The sequence below is a fragment of the Oculina patagonica genome, chromosome 1 (assembly GCF_052425735.1).
Source record: "Oculina patagonica isolate OP01 chromosome 1, crgOcupat, whole genome shotgun sequence".
NCBI classification, from domain to species: Eukaryota; Metazoa; Cnidaria; class Anthozoa; order Scleractinia; family Oculinidae; genus Oculina; species Oculina patagonica.
Window position 1 is genome coordinate 14,898,188 of NC_135758.1, and position 17,655 is coordinate 14,915,842.

A 17,655-nucleotide genomic window follows, 5' to 3' on the forward strand; every position below is an offset into this window, starting at 1 on the left:
GCAATAAATAATCAGAAAATCCATAGCAAAATAAAACCAACTCAGGGGAACAAACATCCTGCGAGCAGAGCCTCTTTTTGGAATAAAGGGGCTCTGCTATCAGGGTGGGGAACAAAAAAAAAGTGAAAGTCTGAGATGTAAGCATAAGCTTTTAAGCTTACATTTAAAAATGTACTACATATTAACCCTGGTTTTCACTAGCGACGCAAGCACAAGCGCGCAAGCATAAGCACGAGAAAAGGAAAAAAAATTGACCTTTGGTTCTTGTGCTTGCGGCAAGCACAAGCATCAAAATTCAATGCGGTTGTGTACATGTTTGTGTTTTTGCTTGCGTTGAGGTTGTTTTCACGGTGAAATTAGAGCTGTTATCCTTGCGCTTGTGCATGCGTCGCAAGTGAAAACGGCAAAGTATTTTATCTTGCATCAGGGTCCTGTCTCTTTCTTTAGCGGACTTGATCCATGAAGTGGTTTGCTTCGTGTTATTGTATTCTTGATGACAGCCTCAGATTCAACCATAGCCTGTTCCAGGCTTTCGGTAGTTGAAGGGGAAAGCGAAAAACGCGGGCGAGCGAGGAAAAAAACAAACAAACAAACAGAAACAAACAAACTGGACTTGCACAAATTCGCAATTATTTTGGGCCTCCTCGTAAACCTTTTTCGTTTTCCACAATTTCACGGAATATAGATGACTTTTGAGGACATCGTGCGAGAAATATTTCGGTAAGAAAGTTCTCTGTCGTTTAGATCTAGCTAAAATGACCACATCATCCAGTCGGCAGAAGATAAAGTCAATTGCTCGTTTAATAGTTACGAAAAATGCGACCAGAGACCAATAAAATTAAAAGTTAACCGTTTAGCGATCGAACAACAGCCACATTTTTCGCGTAAAGGTGCATCGAGGTTTCCATACACTCACACAAAAAATATAGAGCATTTGAATAATAAACTAAGGGCCGAATCGCACTAGCGGACAAATTTTGTAACAATTGATTGATTTCATCATTAACGTGTCACTTGTCACAGAAAACAAGTGCGATAGCGTTTTTTGAGACCTAGAACTTGTCCAACATTTCAGGAAAACAAAGAAGCAGTTGTCTTATGATTGGTCCGCGTTGCACGCGCGATAGATGTTGTCAAACAATTGCAAAAACAAGTGCGAACGACTTGTTGGACAAGGGCAAATTTTGTCAAAACGGACAAATCATCAAAGGGGCCGAAGTCCTGCCTCAAGGCAGGACTTTTCATGACAAGTCGCATTCCCATGCCCCTCGTAATGCTAGATAACAATACGTTGTTGATTGGCTATTGTGTTTGGCCCAAATTGCACCGAAAAACAACACGCACTCAAAAGTTGTTGGGATAGTATGCACCGTGATGTGGCTCTCACTATCGTAATCCAGCCGCAAAATCTTTTCGCGAGAGGCAAAGCATATTTATAAGTGAAGTGTTTCGGCCAAATGTTAGAATGAGAAAAGAAAAAGTTATCTTGAGACGACTCATTATTCTACTGCATGAGAACGCGTACTTTAAATGCCAATTGTTTTAGATTTTTTTACCGCGTTGTACTGCATATTTGATGTTTGCCCAAGACGGCCGTGCTGAGAAATGTACAGGGATGGCAGAAGCACGTGCAGAGCTATTGTACTAATAATTACACCTTTTGTTTTCTTCAAAATGTCTCTGACTTGTCGCGACAATTTTTTTTTTTGTAAAAAATGTTATGACATTTAAAACTTGTCCGCTAGTGCGATTCGGCCCTAAGTGTCGCTGATTACCTTGAGGTTACTATTTTTAGCGGCTACTAAATTTAGCGATTTTTTCAGAGCAAGATTTAGCGACTACAGTCGAAGCTCTCGTTAGCCTGCGTTGCAGGCGTCTGTGTAGTTTAAAGAGTGCGCGATCGCGAGAAGGCCGCACGAGGAAAAAGCCTCCTCGATTTTTTCCTCGCGTGGCCCCCTCGCGCCTTTCGCGTTTCCCATACGCGCACTCGAAACTACGGCGCCTGCTACGCAGGCTAAGCTCTCGTAAGCGGACACCCTCGGGACGCAAAAAGTGTCCGTAACTGGAGCTGGCCGCTTACGAGAATGGTTCTCGTAAGCGGCCACTAGAGTTGTAGGGGATAGATGGCCGCTTGCCCAGCTAACAATAATCGGACGGACGTGGATGACGACAAAACAAGCACTGAAATGTGGTCCTGTAATTACTGTAAAATCATTGTCACGAACAGCGATGTGAAGTTGATTGATAAAAACAAGATACAGAGGTTGTTAGTAGGATTTTCTTTGGGGTGTCCGCTTACGGGAGCTTAAAAACAAAGAAAAAGTCTAAGTCGTAATCTCTGCAAGTGTCCGCGTCCGCTTACGGGAATGCCCGCTTACGAGAATGTAAAAATAAAGAGTTTGTATGGGAGTTAAAACTGGATTTCAAACAAGGTGGCCGCAAGTAGAGCTGTCCGCTTACGAGAGTGTCCGTTAAGAGAGCTTCGACTGTATTTATTTTAGTGATTTTTGGAAAAATTTAAAAAGTTAGTGATACTGTGTAAACCATTTTTTTTATGAACATATAGCTAAGAAGGATATAAATGTTCAGTAAAAGAGAGCACACTCACTTCAAATTGAACGAACATTTGCATTGCCAGAAAGAACAAAGTTACCGGCATCTATTTTTAAAAGAAGTTTACAAGTCGACTATGCTTATTTTGTCTCCCTTTGGGGTGGGAGGGGAGGTACTTAAACTTGACGAATATTGTTTGACCGAGACAAATCTTAGCGAAATTTTTTGGGCGACCCCCAAAATTTCTCGGTTCGATGGATAACCATTTGCTTACTTATGGATGCTTCGCTCGCACGCGCCGGAGCTCCGCTATTAATTAATTAATTGACTACTAAAGTTTGCACTTTAGCGCTTTATAATGGTAACGAGACGGCTGACAGACATGGTTCTGTCACAGAAGAGAATCTACTAAATGGAGTTGTTTTGTTTAGTTATTGCAAAAACTAGCAAATTCTAGACTTTTCAAGTCAAATACTTTTGTTGTTCCAGAAGAAAAGAAGCCTGCATTCGATTTGACAAGGATTAGGAGAACTTTTTCCTTCTTGTTGAATTCTTTTTAATCAAGTCCATCAGACTGTCCTCGGTCACTAACATATCTCTATTTGCTGAATCTTTCGTACGCCGTTTTTGCTGAAGAAGGTACGGTGAATGTAAAAGCTCTTCTGGCAGGTTAACACCTAATGGTTGCAGAGTCTCAACTAAGTCACGAAAAACAAGCTTGTTTGTGTTGTTGATAAACGTTAAAGCCCAGCCAGTGTTTCCTAATCTGCTAGCTCTTCCGACTTGATGAACATACTCCTCAACTGATAAAGGCATGTCAAAGTTGATCACCTGTAGTATAAAGCAAAATAACTCACATGCAGCAAGCTTTCCAATCAAATAGTGTTTTTATTTCTTTTTTTTAACGGGATAGTACAATGTTAATAAAAAATAGAGAAAACTGGCATATGCTGCCAGAGCTTATCAAGAAAAGGGTTGGCACGGTTGTCCAGAAATTTTCCCATTCATTTTCCTCTAAATCTTGATATTTATCACGCTGATATCACGGTTATTCAAACAAAACCTTACATTTTCTACGTACCAACATTGCACAAATCCATTTCTGATAAAATACTGGCGAAAAAGCGTTGATCTCTCTCAAAAATCGTATTTTTAAACGGCAAAAGAACTTTTTCGCTATATATTTTCTTCTAGCGACTTGCAATGTTTGCCCCCTGGCGATCCCAGAATCCTCTACGCAAAACACAGGATCCAATTACCTGGTTTATTTGAAAATTTAAAAATGCAGTTGAAGGGTTTTAAGGGAGGGACACAAGGCTGCGACTTTTCTTTTTAAGTTTAGCATGAGTATAAATATTACATTATGATGGATTTAATTATGTGACAGTTCTACAAAGGACATATAAATCAAACTTCCAGAGAATTATTTAGAATATATTTAAACCTACAAAAATAGGAGAAGTTTTAATCATTATTGAAACCCTCACCTGACTAACATTAGGAAGATCAATTCCTCTTCCAAGCAGAGAAGTACACACAAGAACAGAACAATCACCACCAAGAAATGACTCCAAAATCTTACTTCTTTCACTCTGTGATTTGTCCCCATGCATCGACAAGCAATGAAGTTTGCACACCTAAACAAACAAATGAATATTATCTCTTCTATTCCACTATTATTTTTATTTCCAACACATTTCTGTAGGTAAGTTCCAGTAACAACAGCTCAATTCTGGTTTCTGTTATATGCTGCAGCAGCCGTCTATGAGTATTGCTGGTCAACTGCCATAACCTCAAGCTTTAGTCAGATTACTCAAGACCTACAGTAAAACAACAATACCCAGAGATTATTACCATTGTGATAAAAATTTGAATTTATGTACAAATCATGTATTATTTGAATTATCTTTTGGGGCATATTTCATCATGTTCAGCTTGTTAATTTTGAGAGCAGTGCTACAGGTAATCTTCTCCCCTGAGCCCACTTTACTTTTGGTCAGCACCACCAATGCAGACTCTTGCGAAGTGCATTGTGAACGTCCATGATTTACGGACTTCTAGTCATATATACTCAAACCTGATTGGCTGGCTATTCAAATGAGCACTATGTGGCCCACACTCAAATATTCAGACTTGGAAAGAGTCTGTATTCTTGGTGTTGACCAAAAGAAAAGTGAGCTCTGGGACTAGACTGTGCTACAGAAAATTCACCGAGGTGGACGGGGCAGGTGTTTCCTAAGCTGAACTCTCACTATAATGGGAGTACAGTCATGGATTATTTTTTAGGATCTCACAATTATTTATTCAAGAATTCTCAACCTCGGTTATTGCATTTCTTGCCTTCTGATTGGCTCAAAAAATCCGATTATCAGCAAGTGACCAGAGCTTTAGCCTATATGGAAGATGGATGGGCGATGTGTTTACAATTAATTTTATTTGTGAGAATGAAGTAACTATTTTTCATCGTTTGGGAATTACCAACACTAGCTGTACATGAATTATTTACATATTTCTATAATTAATTGTAAGGTTTTTTTGGCTTAAGAAATTCTATCTGTTTGATATAAGATCTCTTATTAAAACTTGGAGATGCTCTACCACTTGAAAGAGAGTGTTATTATTAAGCACTGACAAGAAACCAGCCTCCGTTGTTCCAGCATATGGTCACTTAAAAGAGCTCATTCTCGTAAACGACCAGCTGTAGTTAAGACCATCTTTCTTATTCCTGCGACAGGACACTTTTGAGAGCTTTGACTATTGTTTTAAGGTACCTTCTGCACTGCTTCTGCAAGCAGATCAGCTCCCATTTTAGAAACCACAAACACAACTACAGGAGGTTTGAAGTGCCTAGAGTCTTGAAGAATTGAGAAGAGGTGCTTCTTTTTGGACTTGTCTTCCACCCACAGCACAATCTGTTTGACTGAAGCATTTGGTGCACTTGGAGGCCCAATGGAAACATACACTGGATTGGCTAGCATCTTGGCAGTCATACTTTCAATAGACGATGGGATTGTGGCTGAAAACATGAGGATTTGCTTTTCTTCTGGCAACTTCTCAATAATTTCTTGGACCTGTGAGAATAAGGGTACCATGTATAATATTATGATTGTAACTCTTACACTTGCTGAAAAACTGGGCCTACAGATTTTTCTGTGTACAAGCACCAAGCACTATGGAATTTTAATGTCTGTTTTGCTTTCTGTTGTCATGGTGATGTCGTAAAATACTGTCCAGAAAATCGTGACTTTCCCTATGAGTGCATGCAGATTACTGGTTTATTAATTAATAGTTATCTATAAACAAATCTTCAGTAACAAATTAAAACATAAGATATTTACTTGTTGCTCAAATCCCATCTGCAACATGGTATCAACTTCATCTAAAACAAAGATCTTGACAGAAGGTAGACTAACACCACACTGTGTTAGGACTTCCTGCATCCTCCCCGGCGTAGCGACAATAATCTGTACACCTGAATTAAGACGGTGAAGTTGAGGAGGAAGAGGCAGTCCACCAACTAGTAATGCTGTCTTCATGCGTGGCAAGCCTTGCATCAGTTCCTTGGCTTGTTTCTCAATTTGCATACAAAGTTCTCTTGTTGGAGCCAGGATCAGACCAAGGGAATTACATAAGTTGAATGATCTCCTATTCTGGAATGACCAAGCTGAAAGTTACAAAATTACAGTTAATTGAAATAATTAGCAAGCTGTATGTACAATACAGCCTGTTTATTATTGTCAATAAAGGTCACTGAACATAGACTGTTTCAGTGCGCTCTTTAGTCTGAACACCCATGCTCAAGGCTTTGAGAGACAAAATAATTTAAATGCTGCACATGCGCAATTAATCAACAAGAGCTCTTAGAGCTTACAACTGCGCTGGTCACATGACCACTCTAAGGGAGCCATGTGCAAGAACAGAAAATGCACCACCCTCCCCTTATCCTCTTTACCTGCGTCAAACAATGTTGCGACTGACAAACAAAATGGTAAGAAAACACCTTGTGTGACATTTCATGGTTGACTAGTTCCATCCGCAATTAAATATTTTTCCTATATGCTAATGCTGGCCAAATTTAATTCCCACGATCCTGATCCATGAAACCAACGACGGGATTTTTCAGGCGTTAGTTTACAACAACTGCCCCTGGGTCTGCAAGATAAATATATTAAGTACGTCTGGCTTCACGCCAGGAACGTAAGTATCCGTGAGAATTTCGACAATATTCCCCATTTGCATAAAACTGAAAACCGGCCCAATGACAGTGTTTCGCAGTTTCTATACTGTTAGTACTACTTTTGAACCTGTTTAACAGTTCAAAATTTTGCCCCTCTTTCGGTTTTCGTATTACAATAGGCGGTTGTAAAAATGCAGCGTCTGACAAACTTTGTGTGACATTTTGTTCTAGCCGCGATTAATAATTTTTCTTATATGCAAATTCTGGCCGAATTCCCACGTGCGGACGCTGAAGCTGTTTTTAGAACAGAGGATATTTCCCTAGCATACCGAATGACGTAAGCCGTACAAGTCAGGGCATGTTTGTGAAGGGAATTTTTTTTTATCTCTAAAATCCTTTCAATGACACAGGCCCAAAAATAATAGATTACCCTTAAAAGAGAAATACATGCAATAAATTTGTTTGGTAAAGACCAAAGGATTCGCAAAGATTTGATAGGTAGCTTATAATAGCTTTAAAACATTACGTGACTTGAGCTCTAGCCGATCGAAAGTGAAACTTGTCATGTCAGCACATTCTTTTACACCAACGTAATGGTATTTATTCACAGATTCTGGCCCGCTAATTATATTTCTCTCTGAAAGCGTGGAAATTTAGTATTTTCCATGAACCACACGCTTCAAAATCGAATAGTTCACACTAAACATACTTTATAAAGACAAAAAAGAGAAAATTTTTCCATTTGTTACTGATTAGCAGCTTCTAAACATCGCGTGACTTCAAGCTTGGAGGTCTGGGTCTAGTCACCGACAAAACAAAAAATAACAAGAGCTCTTAGAGCTTACAACTGCGCTGGTCTCGTGAGCACTTTAGGGGAGCCATGTGGGGGGGGGGGAACAAAAAATGCACCCCCCCCCACCCTTATCCCCTTTGCCTGCGTCTAATAATGTTGCGACTGACAAACAAAATGGTAAGAAAACACCTTGTGTGACATTTCATGGTTGACTAGTTCCATCGGCAATTAAATATTTTTCTTATATGCTAATCTATATGCTGGCCAAATTTAATTCCCACGATCCTGATCCGTGAAACCAAAAAATCGCTTATCGGGACGACGGGATTTTTCGGGCGAAAGTTTACAACTACTGCCCCTGGGTCTGCAAGATCAGTTCATAAGAACGTTTGGCTTCACGCCAGGAACGTAAGTATCCGCGAGAATTTCGACAGTATTCCTTATTTACATAAAACTGAAAACTGGCCCAATGACAATGTTTCGCAGTTTCTAAAAAGTTAGTACTATTTTTGAACCTCTTCAACAGTTCAAAATTTATTTGACCCTGTTTCGGTTTTCGTATTACAATAGGCGGTTGTAAAAATGCAGCGTCTGACAAACTTTGTGTGACATTTCATGGTTGACTTGTTCTAGCTGCGATTTATAATTTTTCTTATATGCAAATTCTGGCCGAATTCCCACGTGCGGACGCTGAAGCTGTTTTTAGAACAGAGGGTATTTCCCTAGCATACCGAATGACGTAAGCGGTACAAGTCAGGGCATGTTTGTGAAGGGAATTTTTCTTTTTATCTCTAAAATCCTTTCAATGACACAGGCCCCCACAAAAAAATAGATTACCCTTAAAAGAGAAATACTTTGCAATAAATTTGTTTAGTAAAGACCAAAGAATTTGCAAAGATTTGATAGGTAGCTTATAATAGCTTTAAAACATTACGTGACTTGAGCTCTAGCCGATCGAAAGTGAAACTTGTCATGTCAGCACATTCTTTTCCACCAACGTAATGGTATCTATTCACAGATTCTGGCCCGCTGAATTACATTTCTCTTTGAAAGCGTGGAAATTTAGTATTTTTCATGAGTCAAAGGCTTCAAATTCGAATATTTAACACTAAACAGTCTTTGTAAAGACAAAGAATAACCATTTGTTTCCATTTGTTACTGATTTATAGCTTCTAAACATCGCGTGACATAACCTCGACCGAGTGGAGGTCTGGGTCTGGTCACCGACAAAACTAAAAAAAAAATAATAATAATAATAACAAGAGCTCTTAGAGCTTACAACTGCGCTGGTCTCGTGAGTACTTTAGGGGAGCCAGGTGGGGGGAACAAAAATTGCACCCACCCCCCCCCCTCCTCGTCCCCTTTACCTGCGTCGAACAATGTTGCGACTGACGAACAAGATGGTAGGAAAACACCTTGCGTGACATTTCATGGTTGACTAGTTCCATCCGAAATTAAATATTTTTTTATATGCTAATGCTGGCCAAATTTAATTCCCAATTAATTGTTTCAATAATCTGTGAAACAAAAAAATCTTTTAAATCAGCAACCAGTGTTGTCTTGAATTACCGTTTAAAGATTGAATAACCAGCTCCGAAATGGAATATTGGAGCAAATAATTAAATCAAATTGAGAAAAACACTAGACCGGTGTTTTGCTGAATGGGAATTCCCTGGAGAATTAATTTAGCAATGACGTAACCTTTGCAAGTCAGGGCATGTTTGTCTCGGTGGTTTTTCATCAGATTTCAGAAATCCTATATATGACACAGCTCCAAAAATAAATAACGCTAAAAAGTCGAACATTTCACACTTAACATGCTAAGTTTAGACCAGAGGAATTGTTTAGTTTCCGTTTCTGGCAGATTCAAACCTGTCAGAGCATTGCGTGATTCTTGCTGATCAGTGCCTTGTGAAAGTAAAAATTTGCCACAAATGGGTACATAATGTAAATAAATGTAAATTCTTGCCCGCTTAAGCGTATTTTTTTAAAGCGTGAAATTTTAGTATTTTCTTCGATTCAAACGCTTCAAAATACTTCACACTGAATTTTGTAAGAAAAGATTAATGGCTTTGCAAAGATTTGAAAGGTGGCTGGATAGCTTTGAAAATTTACGTGACTCGCTCGGGGTCTAGCCGATCGAAAGTGAAACTTGTCATGTCAGCACATTCTTTTCCACCAACGTAATGGTTTTTTTTCACAGATTCTGGCCCGCTGTATTATATTTCTCTTTGAAAGCGTGGAAATTTATTATTTTTATGAGTAAAGGTTCAAATTCAATTTTTTAAAACTAATCTTTTTTTTTAAAAAAAAAAAAAAATTTTTTTTTTTTTTTTTTTTCACACACCGCAAAACAACCCCCCCGCGGGGGGGGGGGGGGGGGGGCAAAAAAAAAAAAAAAAAAAAAAAAAAAAACCCCGTGCAGAGCAAGAACTGCGCAGCGCAGTTAAAAAGCTGTGATGAGGAATTTTATTGCCTTACCAGAAAGGCATGGCTTCTAATAAACCGGTTATTCGAATTTTAAGAAATTTAACTTTTAATTACAAACCAAGAAAACTAATGATTACAAAAAAAATTTGAAAGTGCTATTATGATGAAATTTGTACCTTCTCTTTCAAAGCCGTTTTTTTTATCTTTTTCTGTATTATGCAAATAAGGAATGTGATGATGTCATAAATCTTTCCACTAAAAGATACATCACAAAATCAGAGATATCTCTGAAACTATTAACCTGTTACTAACCGAGCGTGAGGGCCGTACTGGGGAATATTGGCCCGAGGTCATGACAGTAAGGACCTCGCTATGATTGGTCCGTACAAAAACGACCGAGGGCCAATATTCCCCAGTACGGCTTGAGCAAGCTAGGTTAGTAAGTAGTTAATTATGTGTCACTTGAGCCATGCTTGTTTATGTTTCTGTTAAAAAGCACTTCTGGTCACTTGCATTCAAAGGGCTTCCTCCATAACGTGCTTATGATGCCTCAGAAAGAACAAGCTACCACGAGTTTGAAAACAAATTTATTGATCGTCACGAAGAAGACAAAAATTCACCATGAAATGGATTTTATTATCGTAAAGATCGGGAAACTTCTGATGTAGAAACTGGAACAGGCATCACCAAAAGCAAGAGGGGTGCTCGGCTAGCCAAACTAATATTTTTTAGCTATCACTCTGCTGTTGAAGTTGAATGTCTCCCAGGCTCGTAAACCGAAGTGTAAATGAAGCAGGAGAATTCGGCGACTCCAATTGGAGTCGCCGAATTCTTCTGCTTCAAAGAGGGCATCTTCATTGTCTCCATCAATCGCCTGAGCAGCTTGCGGCTTGTTTCCTTTGCCGTACTTGTAAACTTAAGTGACTGGCACTTTGCAGCTAGTACTCTTCCCGATTTTTTAAACTCATTGTGGTTGAAGTTGAATGGATAATTCTTCAAAGGTATCACTGTATGTTGTGCTGAAAGCTGAAAATTGCTGCTACAATCTTTGACAAAAGTAGTTGACACATTGATGTCGCTCTGCGATTTTTATGACAAATTTACAATTTTACCCCCTCCCCCTCATCCAATGTTGTAAAATGGTAGCAAAGGACTCCTAGAAACAAACTACAACATTGATTGGGGGAAGGGGGGTTGGAAAGGTGGGGCAAAAGGATGAAATTCGTCCATATAACAATAAAAAAGGGCGTAAATTGACAATGTGTCAACACTTTTGTCAATGATTGTAGCTGGTACTCCTCTTCATTTTTAGGCGGTGACGCTTATATGTTATCGCCCGGTGGACGGACGTGTGAGGTGTGAGAGATTACTCCAACCGAGTAGCACTGGGAACTAGGCACTTTGTTGTTTACTCAGTTTCGGTTCGCCATCTTTGATTGTCAATGAGTATGAATCAACTTTAAGAGCATCCACCGGCAAAACGCATTTGATTTCTAACGTACAGTTAAACGGAGTTTTGGGGTCAGGGGAGAATGATGTACTGGATAATTGTGAGCTCGCTTAAAGAACTTTTTTACCGTTGTACGTGTATTCGAAGTCGGCATACGTGATGGCAGACTAAGTTGACTGATGTTGAATTTGACAAGTGAAGGCCGGTTAGTGTCATAACTTTTGAAACCTTTCCAAAAGGGAGACCGATGGCAGCAGTATCTTGATTAGATTGGAAAGGTGAGCTATCTGAAATCTTTGTTTGCTTTGACGTGCATTGTTGTCGATAATATTTAACTTTAAGTTAATTTTCTTTTCTTTTCCCTTCGCGACTCGCCATCTTCCTTTTACTGCTTTTGATAATATTTTATTCGGGTATTTATCTCAAGCCATTAAAAATAACACAGTGACGGTATCCGTATTCCTATTTGTACGAGAAGCCAGAGTTCAGAAAGAACTTCTACCCTATTGCTGATTTAGCTGATCTAAAATGTTTTGTTTGATAAGTTGCATAAATGCATGTAAGTGATTCTAGTAAGCGGTGTTGACTTCATTACATTTCAGAGCATTTCAATACGGAAATGTCACACAATCTTCAGTATCGACTAGGTGTGGAAATCAATCCTGGGCCTTTCTGTTGCTAAATGACGAAGTTCATAATTATGATTTAATGTATTTATCTTATCATACTGTAGGTTTGTAATGTATTGGAGGTTCGTCTTGTAGTCAAGGCAAATAAAAATTAAAATGAATAAGAAAAATGCAATTTCTGGGATCATTGTAAAGCGTCATCGCCTGTGCATGCATGTATGCGTGCCGGTTATTTGCTGTGTGTGTTAATAAAAAATTCGCTAGGTGAAAAATTTGGATGGAAAGTTGGTCAAGCTCGGAAGCAGGTAGGCTTTCAATTCTTTCATTTGTCATACAATTACCTTCCATGTAGCAGAGAAGAGCGTTCATACCAGGCTTTTAGCCAGGTGGGAGTCCAGGAGTCTTATGGACGGCCACTTTTCAAAGAAAATTAATATTATGAATAATTGTATACAGAGTTTTTTTTTTTTTTTAGCAAATTTGGAAATCTTTAGATACCTTTGCACTCATAACTGCAGAAAAACACTTTGCATGCTCCTTAGGCCCTCCTATGGAGACAAAGTCAAGCCTTATAAAAAGTTTGGACTCCCACTTTTTAAATCCTGGCTAAAAGCCTGGTTTATATTAGTAGCCATCTTCTTCTGATTTGTGTTTGTACTTTTCTGTTCGTTTATAAAATTGTCTATGGCCTCCTGGCTTTCGGTGATGCCTGTTTCAGTTTCCACATCAGAAGTTTTCTGATCTTTAGGATAATACGATAAAAATTCGCTTGGTGAATATTCGTTTTCTTCGTCCCTGTTGTAAGCTCTGTAAAATATCAATCTGTTAGGTAGTTTCTTTGCAAAGAATGAGAGCACGTACATGTTTTCTTTAAGCAGGCTTGCCGGCTTTCGAAAAAAATACACGACTTGGACCGTTTTCATAGAACAGTCCGTATGGCAAAATCCCAACTAAGAAAGAACCAACCAGAACGCTCAGATTTACCTAAGACCGGCTTTGCCATAATAATAAAGGAGAGATATTTTTTATTGGCTCATTTACTACGAAAGCCGAGGAGGGACATCACATTTCAGACTTCAAACTTAAGACTTTAGACTTTAGACTTCAGACTTCAGAATTCAGACTTCAGACTTCCGCCTTTAGAATTCAGAGACTTCCGCCTTCGCTTGATTTCCGCTGACCTCCGAGTTGTTGAGTTGTTAGATCAGGCAGATCCACTATTTAAAGTCAGATTCGCTATCTAAAAAGTCAGATCCGGTTGTTAGTAATCGGATTAACGGCGGAACGCGGAATGGCAGAACGAGAAATGGGCGTAACAAGATTTTTTTAAAATAGCTTAATTAATTTATTGCTATGATCAAAATTAAATTAATTAATTCTCACTTACCTGGAACCATTTTTATTTTATTTCACACACAATAGGCCGCAATATCGTTTATGGCTTTATATACATGATCTCTGGACTGTCACACTAGACAAAGGGTTATAAGAGTTATGCAAAGAGAGAAAAAGAAATTCCTGGTTCAAATGGATCTTTTGGACAATTTGGCACTTTCTTGCTAAAACTGGACTAAACTTTTATAAGCTGATTTACGCGCTCCTTCTGATACCACAAGGAAAGCAATGGTTCTTGTCCGATCGCCGAAGTTAAGACCTGTTGGGCGGGATTATGACTTGGATGGGTGACCAACTGAAAATACCCCTTGTTGTGGGCTTTTCATTTTCTTTCTTTCTTTTTCTTACGAAATCAGTAACTTTTCAGGCCCTTCTATTTTTTTCCAACAGCTTCATTGACTTGCTTCGACTTTGTACGTTTCATTGTCTCGATCGGGGCGAGAAAGTCCAAAGGGCAGTCGCGCTACTGAGCTTCTCCCTGAAATCCTCACTCAAAATAAAATCGAAATCCTGGCTCTAGATCGATCTAGAAAGATTAAGAAGATATGCATGCCCTTTATTTTGTGAAATATATTTACTGTTTGTTTGTTTGTCCAGTTTTACGAGGTCATGTATAAGCCGTAAACAATATTGCGGCCTATTGTGTGTGAATAAAGGTGGGAATTTATTAATTTAATTTTGTTCATAGCAATAAATTCATTAAGTTATTTTAAAAAAACAACAACAACAACAACAGAAAAACAGAAAAAAAATCTCTTTACGCCGACTTTTTAGATAGCGGATCTGACTTTAAATGGTGGATCTGTCTGATCTAACAACTCAACAACTCGGAGGTCAGCGGAAATCAAGCGAAGTCCAAAGTCCGAAGTCCGAAGTCCGAAGTCCGAAGTTTGAAGTCTGAAGTCTGAAGTCTGAAATCTGATGTCCCTCCTCGGCTTTCGTACATTTACGCTTTAGAGTTATTACTATATTTGTATTGTGCAAATGAGGAACGTGATGATGTCATAAATGGTTCCACTAAAAGATACATCACAAAATCAGAGATATCTCTGAACATATAGGAGTGATTTTTTTATTGGCTCATTTTATGATGTCACCATGGCAACACTCTTGGTTCCAGTCTCATTCTGACCAAAACCTAATTCCCCTATTTGCAATCCTTTAAAGTGTGCTAGAGGGTCCTAATTGGAGCATACATAGTGTCCATATTGTGTCACATCATCACGTTCTTCATTTGCACAATACAAATATAGTAATACCGGTATCTCTAAAGCAGAAATGAGCCAATAAAAAAATATCACTCCTATATTTTCAGAGATATCCCTGATTTTGTGATGTATCTTTTAGTGGAATGATTTATGATGTCCTCACATTCCTCATTTGCATAAGACGAAAAAAGATAAAAACGGCAATGAAAGAGAAGGTACAAATTTCATCATAATAGCACTTTCAGAATTTTTGTAATCATTAGTTTTTTGTAACCTTTATTTTTATTTAAGAATGTTAACAATAGCCTAAAGGGATAGTGCTAAATTTTGTGGAAATCTTTACAGACCAGACAAAAGCACCAAACTTTGACCATATCATTTCCAAAAATCCAATGCTCCAAAACATCTTTTCACTTGGAAGCAAAGGTGATGTCATTTGTTACGTCACACTAGTGTTTTTGGTTGATGTTTATTAATCGGGCGGGGCCTGGGCCCGATTCATAATCTACCCAGAAAATTTTTTGTCGGTAAATCGTTCCAGACGGTCGGCCCAGCCGGCCCAGCCGACTCCTTGGTCACGGTCACCCAAATTTTGATGTTTCGGGTAGCGATCGCTCGTATTATGAACACTCTGCTCTCTGTTCAGTGTGGAGTGTATGTTTGTGTCATTCATGCGTTTGATTCAGCGGGCACTGAATGTTTACAATGCGAAGCCGAGAAGTGTTTTGACATGTCCAAGCTAATTAAAAATGAAACGATTACCCACGGGCCCAGGCGACTCCTTGGTCATGCAAGTTTTGATGTTTATTGGCGATCACTCGCCTGTAGTTATAATCATACATCTATTTTAAAAATATTTACGAATTCTCTGCACTCTGTTTTTGTGAAATATTTATTTTTTAATTCAAGCGTATGGCTTGGAGCAAGCACTGAATATTCACGTTGCGATTTGACATGTCCAAACTATTTATAAATGAAAAATGAATTATTTTTCATGTGTTATACAAGTGTTTTGAGTTTATTTTTGGAATCGAAAGGAAATTGCAAACCCAGCAAAAATTTGTCAGGGCAGGGACCTGCTGAATCACGTAGTCACGTATTCTCTATTTGCGTGCTTTCAATCACGCGACTTCGCAAATGCCACTGTAACTGTGCATTCAAGCAAAATAGCAGTTAAACTAAGACTTGATTTTTAAGCTTCTTTTTTTACTCAATTTATGTCATCAAGTGGTTTGAGTGTTTTTATAAGATCGGAACAAAATTATATGCGCCCAGAAGGAATTTGTTTACGATGTGGATCAAAAAAAGATGACGTAATCAGGGAACCCACCACGTCGGACTGTGCAACTCGGACGAGTCGCGCCGGAGAATACAACGGGATGGCCTCATCACTTGTTATTTGGCATGAAATGGACTCCCTTATTGTCATCAACTGGTTTGGGTCAACGGAAGAGACTTCGGGAGGGGGGGAGAGATGGAGAACGAATCCTCAGCCACTTGTGACTCATGCAAACACGACTTGTGTGTTTCTCAAGTGACTGCTTTTCTAAAGATTTTTTACTGTCCTGCGCCGTGCCTTTCTAGCCAATTTTAAAAAAGAACTGAAAAGAAATGGTCAAACATTAACCGCCCGATTATAAACTGCTTGAAGTTTCTTGTTTTGTGTAATATGATGATGGACAAAGTTCGGGTAAAGACTTGCTGCCTCTTAACCTTATGCGGACAGAAAAGTACAAAACATTTTGGCAGTACTTTACAATAAAATAATATCAAATAAAAACATAGTTTCAAAAATTGTAAAAATTCTTGTTGCCTTCGTGCGAAGGCGTTTTATTCTAGGTTTCTTCAATTACCCTTAGCATCATTATTTTTAATGGATAAATTAAACATTCTGACAAACATTTCAGATACTAAAAATGTTATTGAATCGTAAAAAATTGAGTTTCCTTCCCTCACCCCTCCCCCTGAGGCTTTCCAAGGGGTAAAAGCGACAAGCGACATCACCCTGAATAGTGGCGACAGAGGAACATTTTAACAACGACAAGGGACATCACTATGGCACTGAAAGGCGACAGCGACACGACAGCTGTTGGTTAGGCGACATTGGTTCTTAGAAACATGTGACAAAGGAACACGGCTACCACTCTTTTAGTGGATTAAATTGTCTACTTACCAACTTCCAGGTAAATTCTTTGAATGATTGGCACTAGAAATGCAGCTGTCTTGCCTGAACCAGTCTGTGCACAAGCTAATACATCACGAAAAGTCAGCGCAAGTGGGATTACTTGCATTTGAACTGGTGTTGGAGTCAGGTAGCCAAAGTGGGACAAATTATTATTCAAAGTTTGACTGAGCTGACAGTGCTGAAATTCAAGAATTGGTTTACTAATGTTTTCACCCTTCACCTTAATTTTCAGATTCGTTCGAATATTATCAACTTTGCTCATTGACAACTCGGCAATGAACGGATGTTCTTTGTAACAAAATTTAAATTCGTTGTTTGAAACCACTGAATAAGGCAAAACGCCGTCATTTGAACTTGTTTTTGTCGCTTCCTTACTGTCAATCCCATCGTTTAACAGCTCTTTCTTTCTAGAGATGCCTTTCAAATGTCTTGCCTTGCACTCTAAACTACAAACGTCTTTGTCTGTTTGATCCACAATGTAGGCTCCGTATCGCCCACAAACCACGCACACAGGCTCTCCGAATATTGGCCATCTCTGATTTTTACTGTATGATACTGTTTCCTCTTCACTGTCAGCCTCTTCTTCAACTACCAGTAAATTGTCGTCATTTAAACCGCGTAGACCTATCACATGTTTCCCCAGTAAAGAGTCGTTGGATGTGGATGGTCTTTCATCGTTTAGTTTCACTTTTTTTAGATGCACTTTCCTATTAGCATCTTGGACATAGTTTGACTTTCGCGAGAGGTCAGTTTTAATACCTTTCTTTCGTTTCACTGACCGAGGAACGAACATAGCCGCCATTTTCCTTGAGCACTCGTCCTAGTCCCACTCGTC

At 38.9% G+C, this 17,655-nt stretch overlaps 1 protein-coding gene across 1 annotated transcript; it reads right to left on the bottom strand.

The window, feature by feature from the left end:
- Window positions 1-1,763: 1,763 nt before the first annotated feature.
- On the bottom strand, window positions 1,764-17,645 carry LOC144658604 (putative ATP-dependent RNA helicase DDX59). The gene is made up of 5 exons (XM_078519063.1): window positions 16,809-17,645; window positions 5,892-6,217; window positions 5,325-5,624; window positions 4,041-4,190; window positions 1,764-3,384 (listed from the first exon to the last, which is right to left on the bottom strand). Exons 1-5 carry the CDS (start codon window positions 17,620-17,622, stop codon window positions 3,076-3,078), a joined length of 1,899 nt encoding a protein of 632 aa, XP_078375189.1. The 5' UTR covers window positions 17,623-17,645; the 3' UTR covers window positions 1,764-3,075.
- Window positions 17,646-17,655: the final 10 nt, after the last annotated feature.

What these genes read in the sequence shown, in the direction of transcription:
- LOC144658604 (XM_078519063.1), bottom strand. Translation starts at nt 17,622, where the DNA reads ATGGCGGCTATGTTCGTTCCTCGGTCAGTGAAACGAAAGAAAGGTATT. An exon ending in TTGCAGAAGCAGTGCAGAAG is followed by an intron (nt 4,191 to 5,324) that starts GTACCTTAAAAC and finishes TTGTTTGTTTAG; the next exon opens with GTGTGCAAACTTCATTGCTT. An exon ending in ATCTTCCTAATGTTAGTCAG is followed by an intron (nt 3,385 to 4,040) that starts GTGAGGGTTTCA and finishes TTTATACTACAG; the next exon opens with GTGATCAACTTTGACATGCC.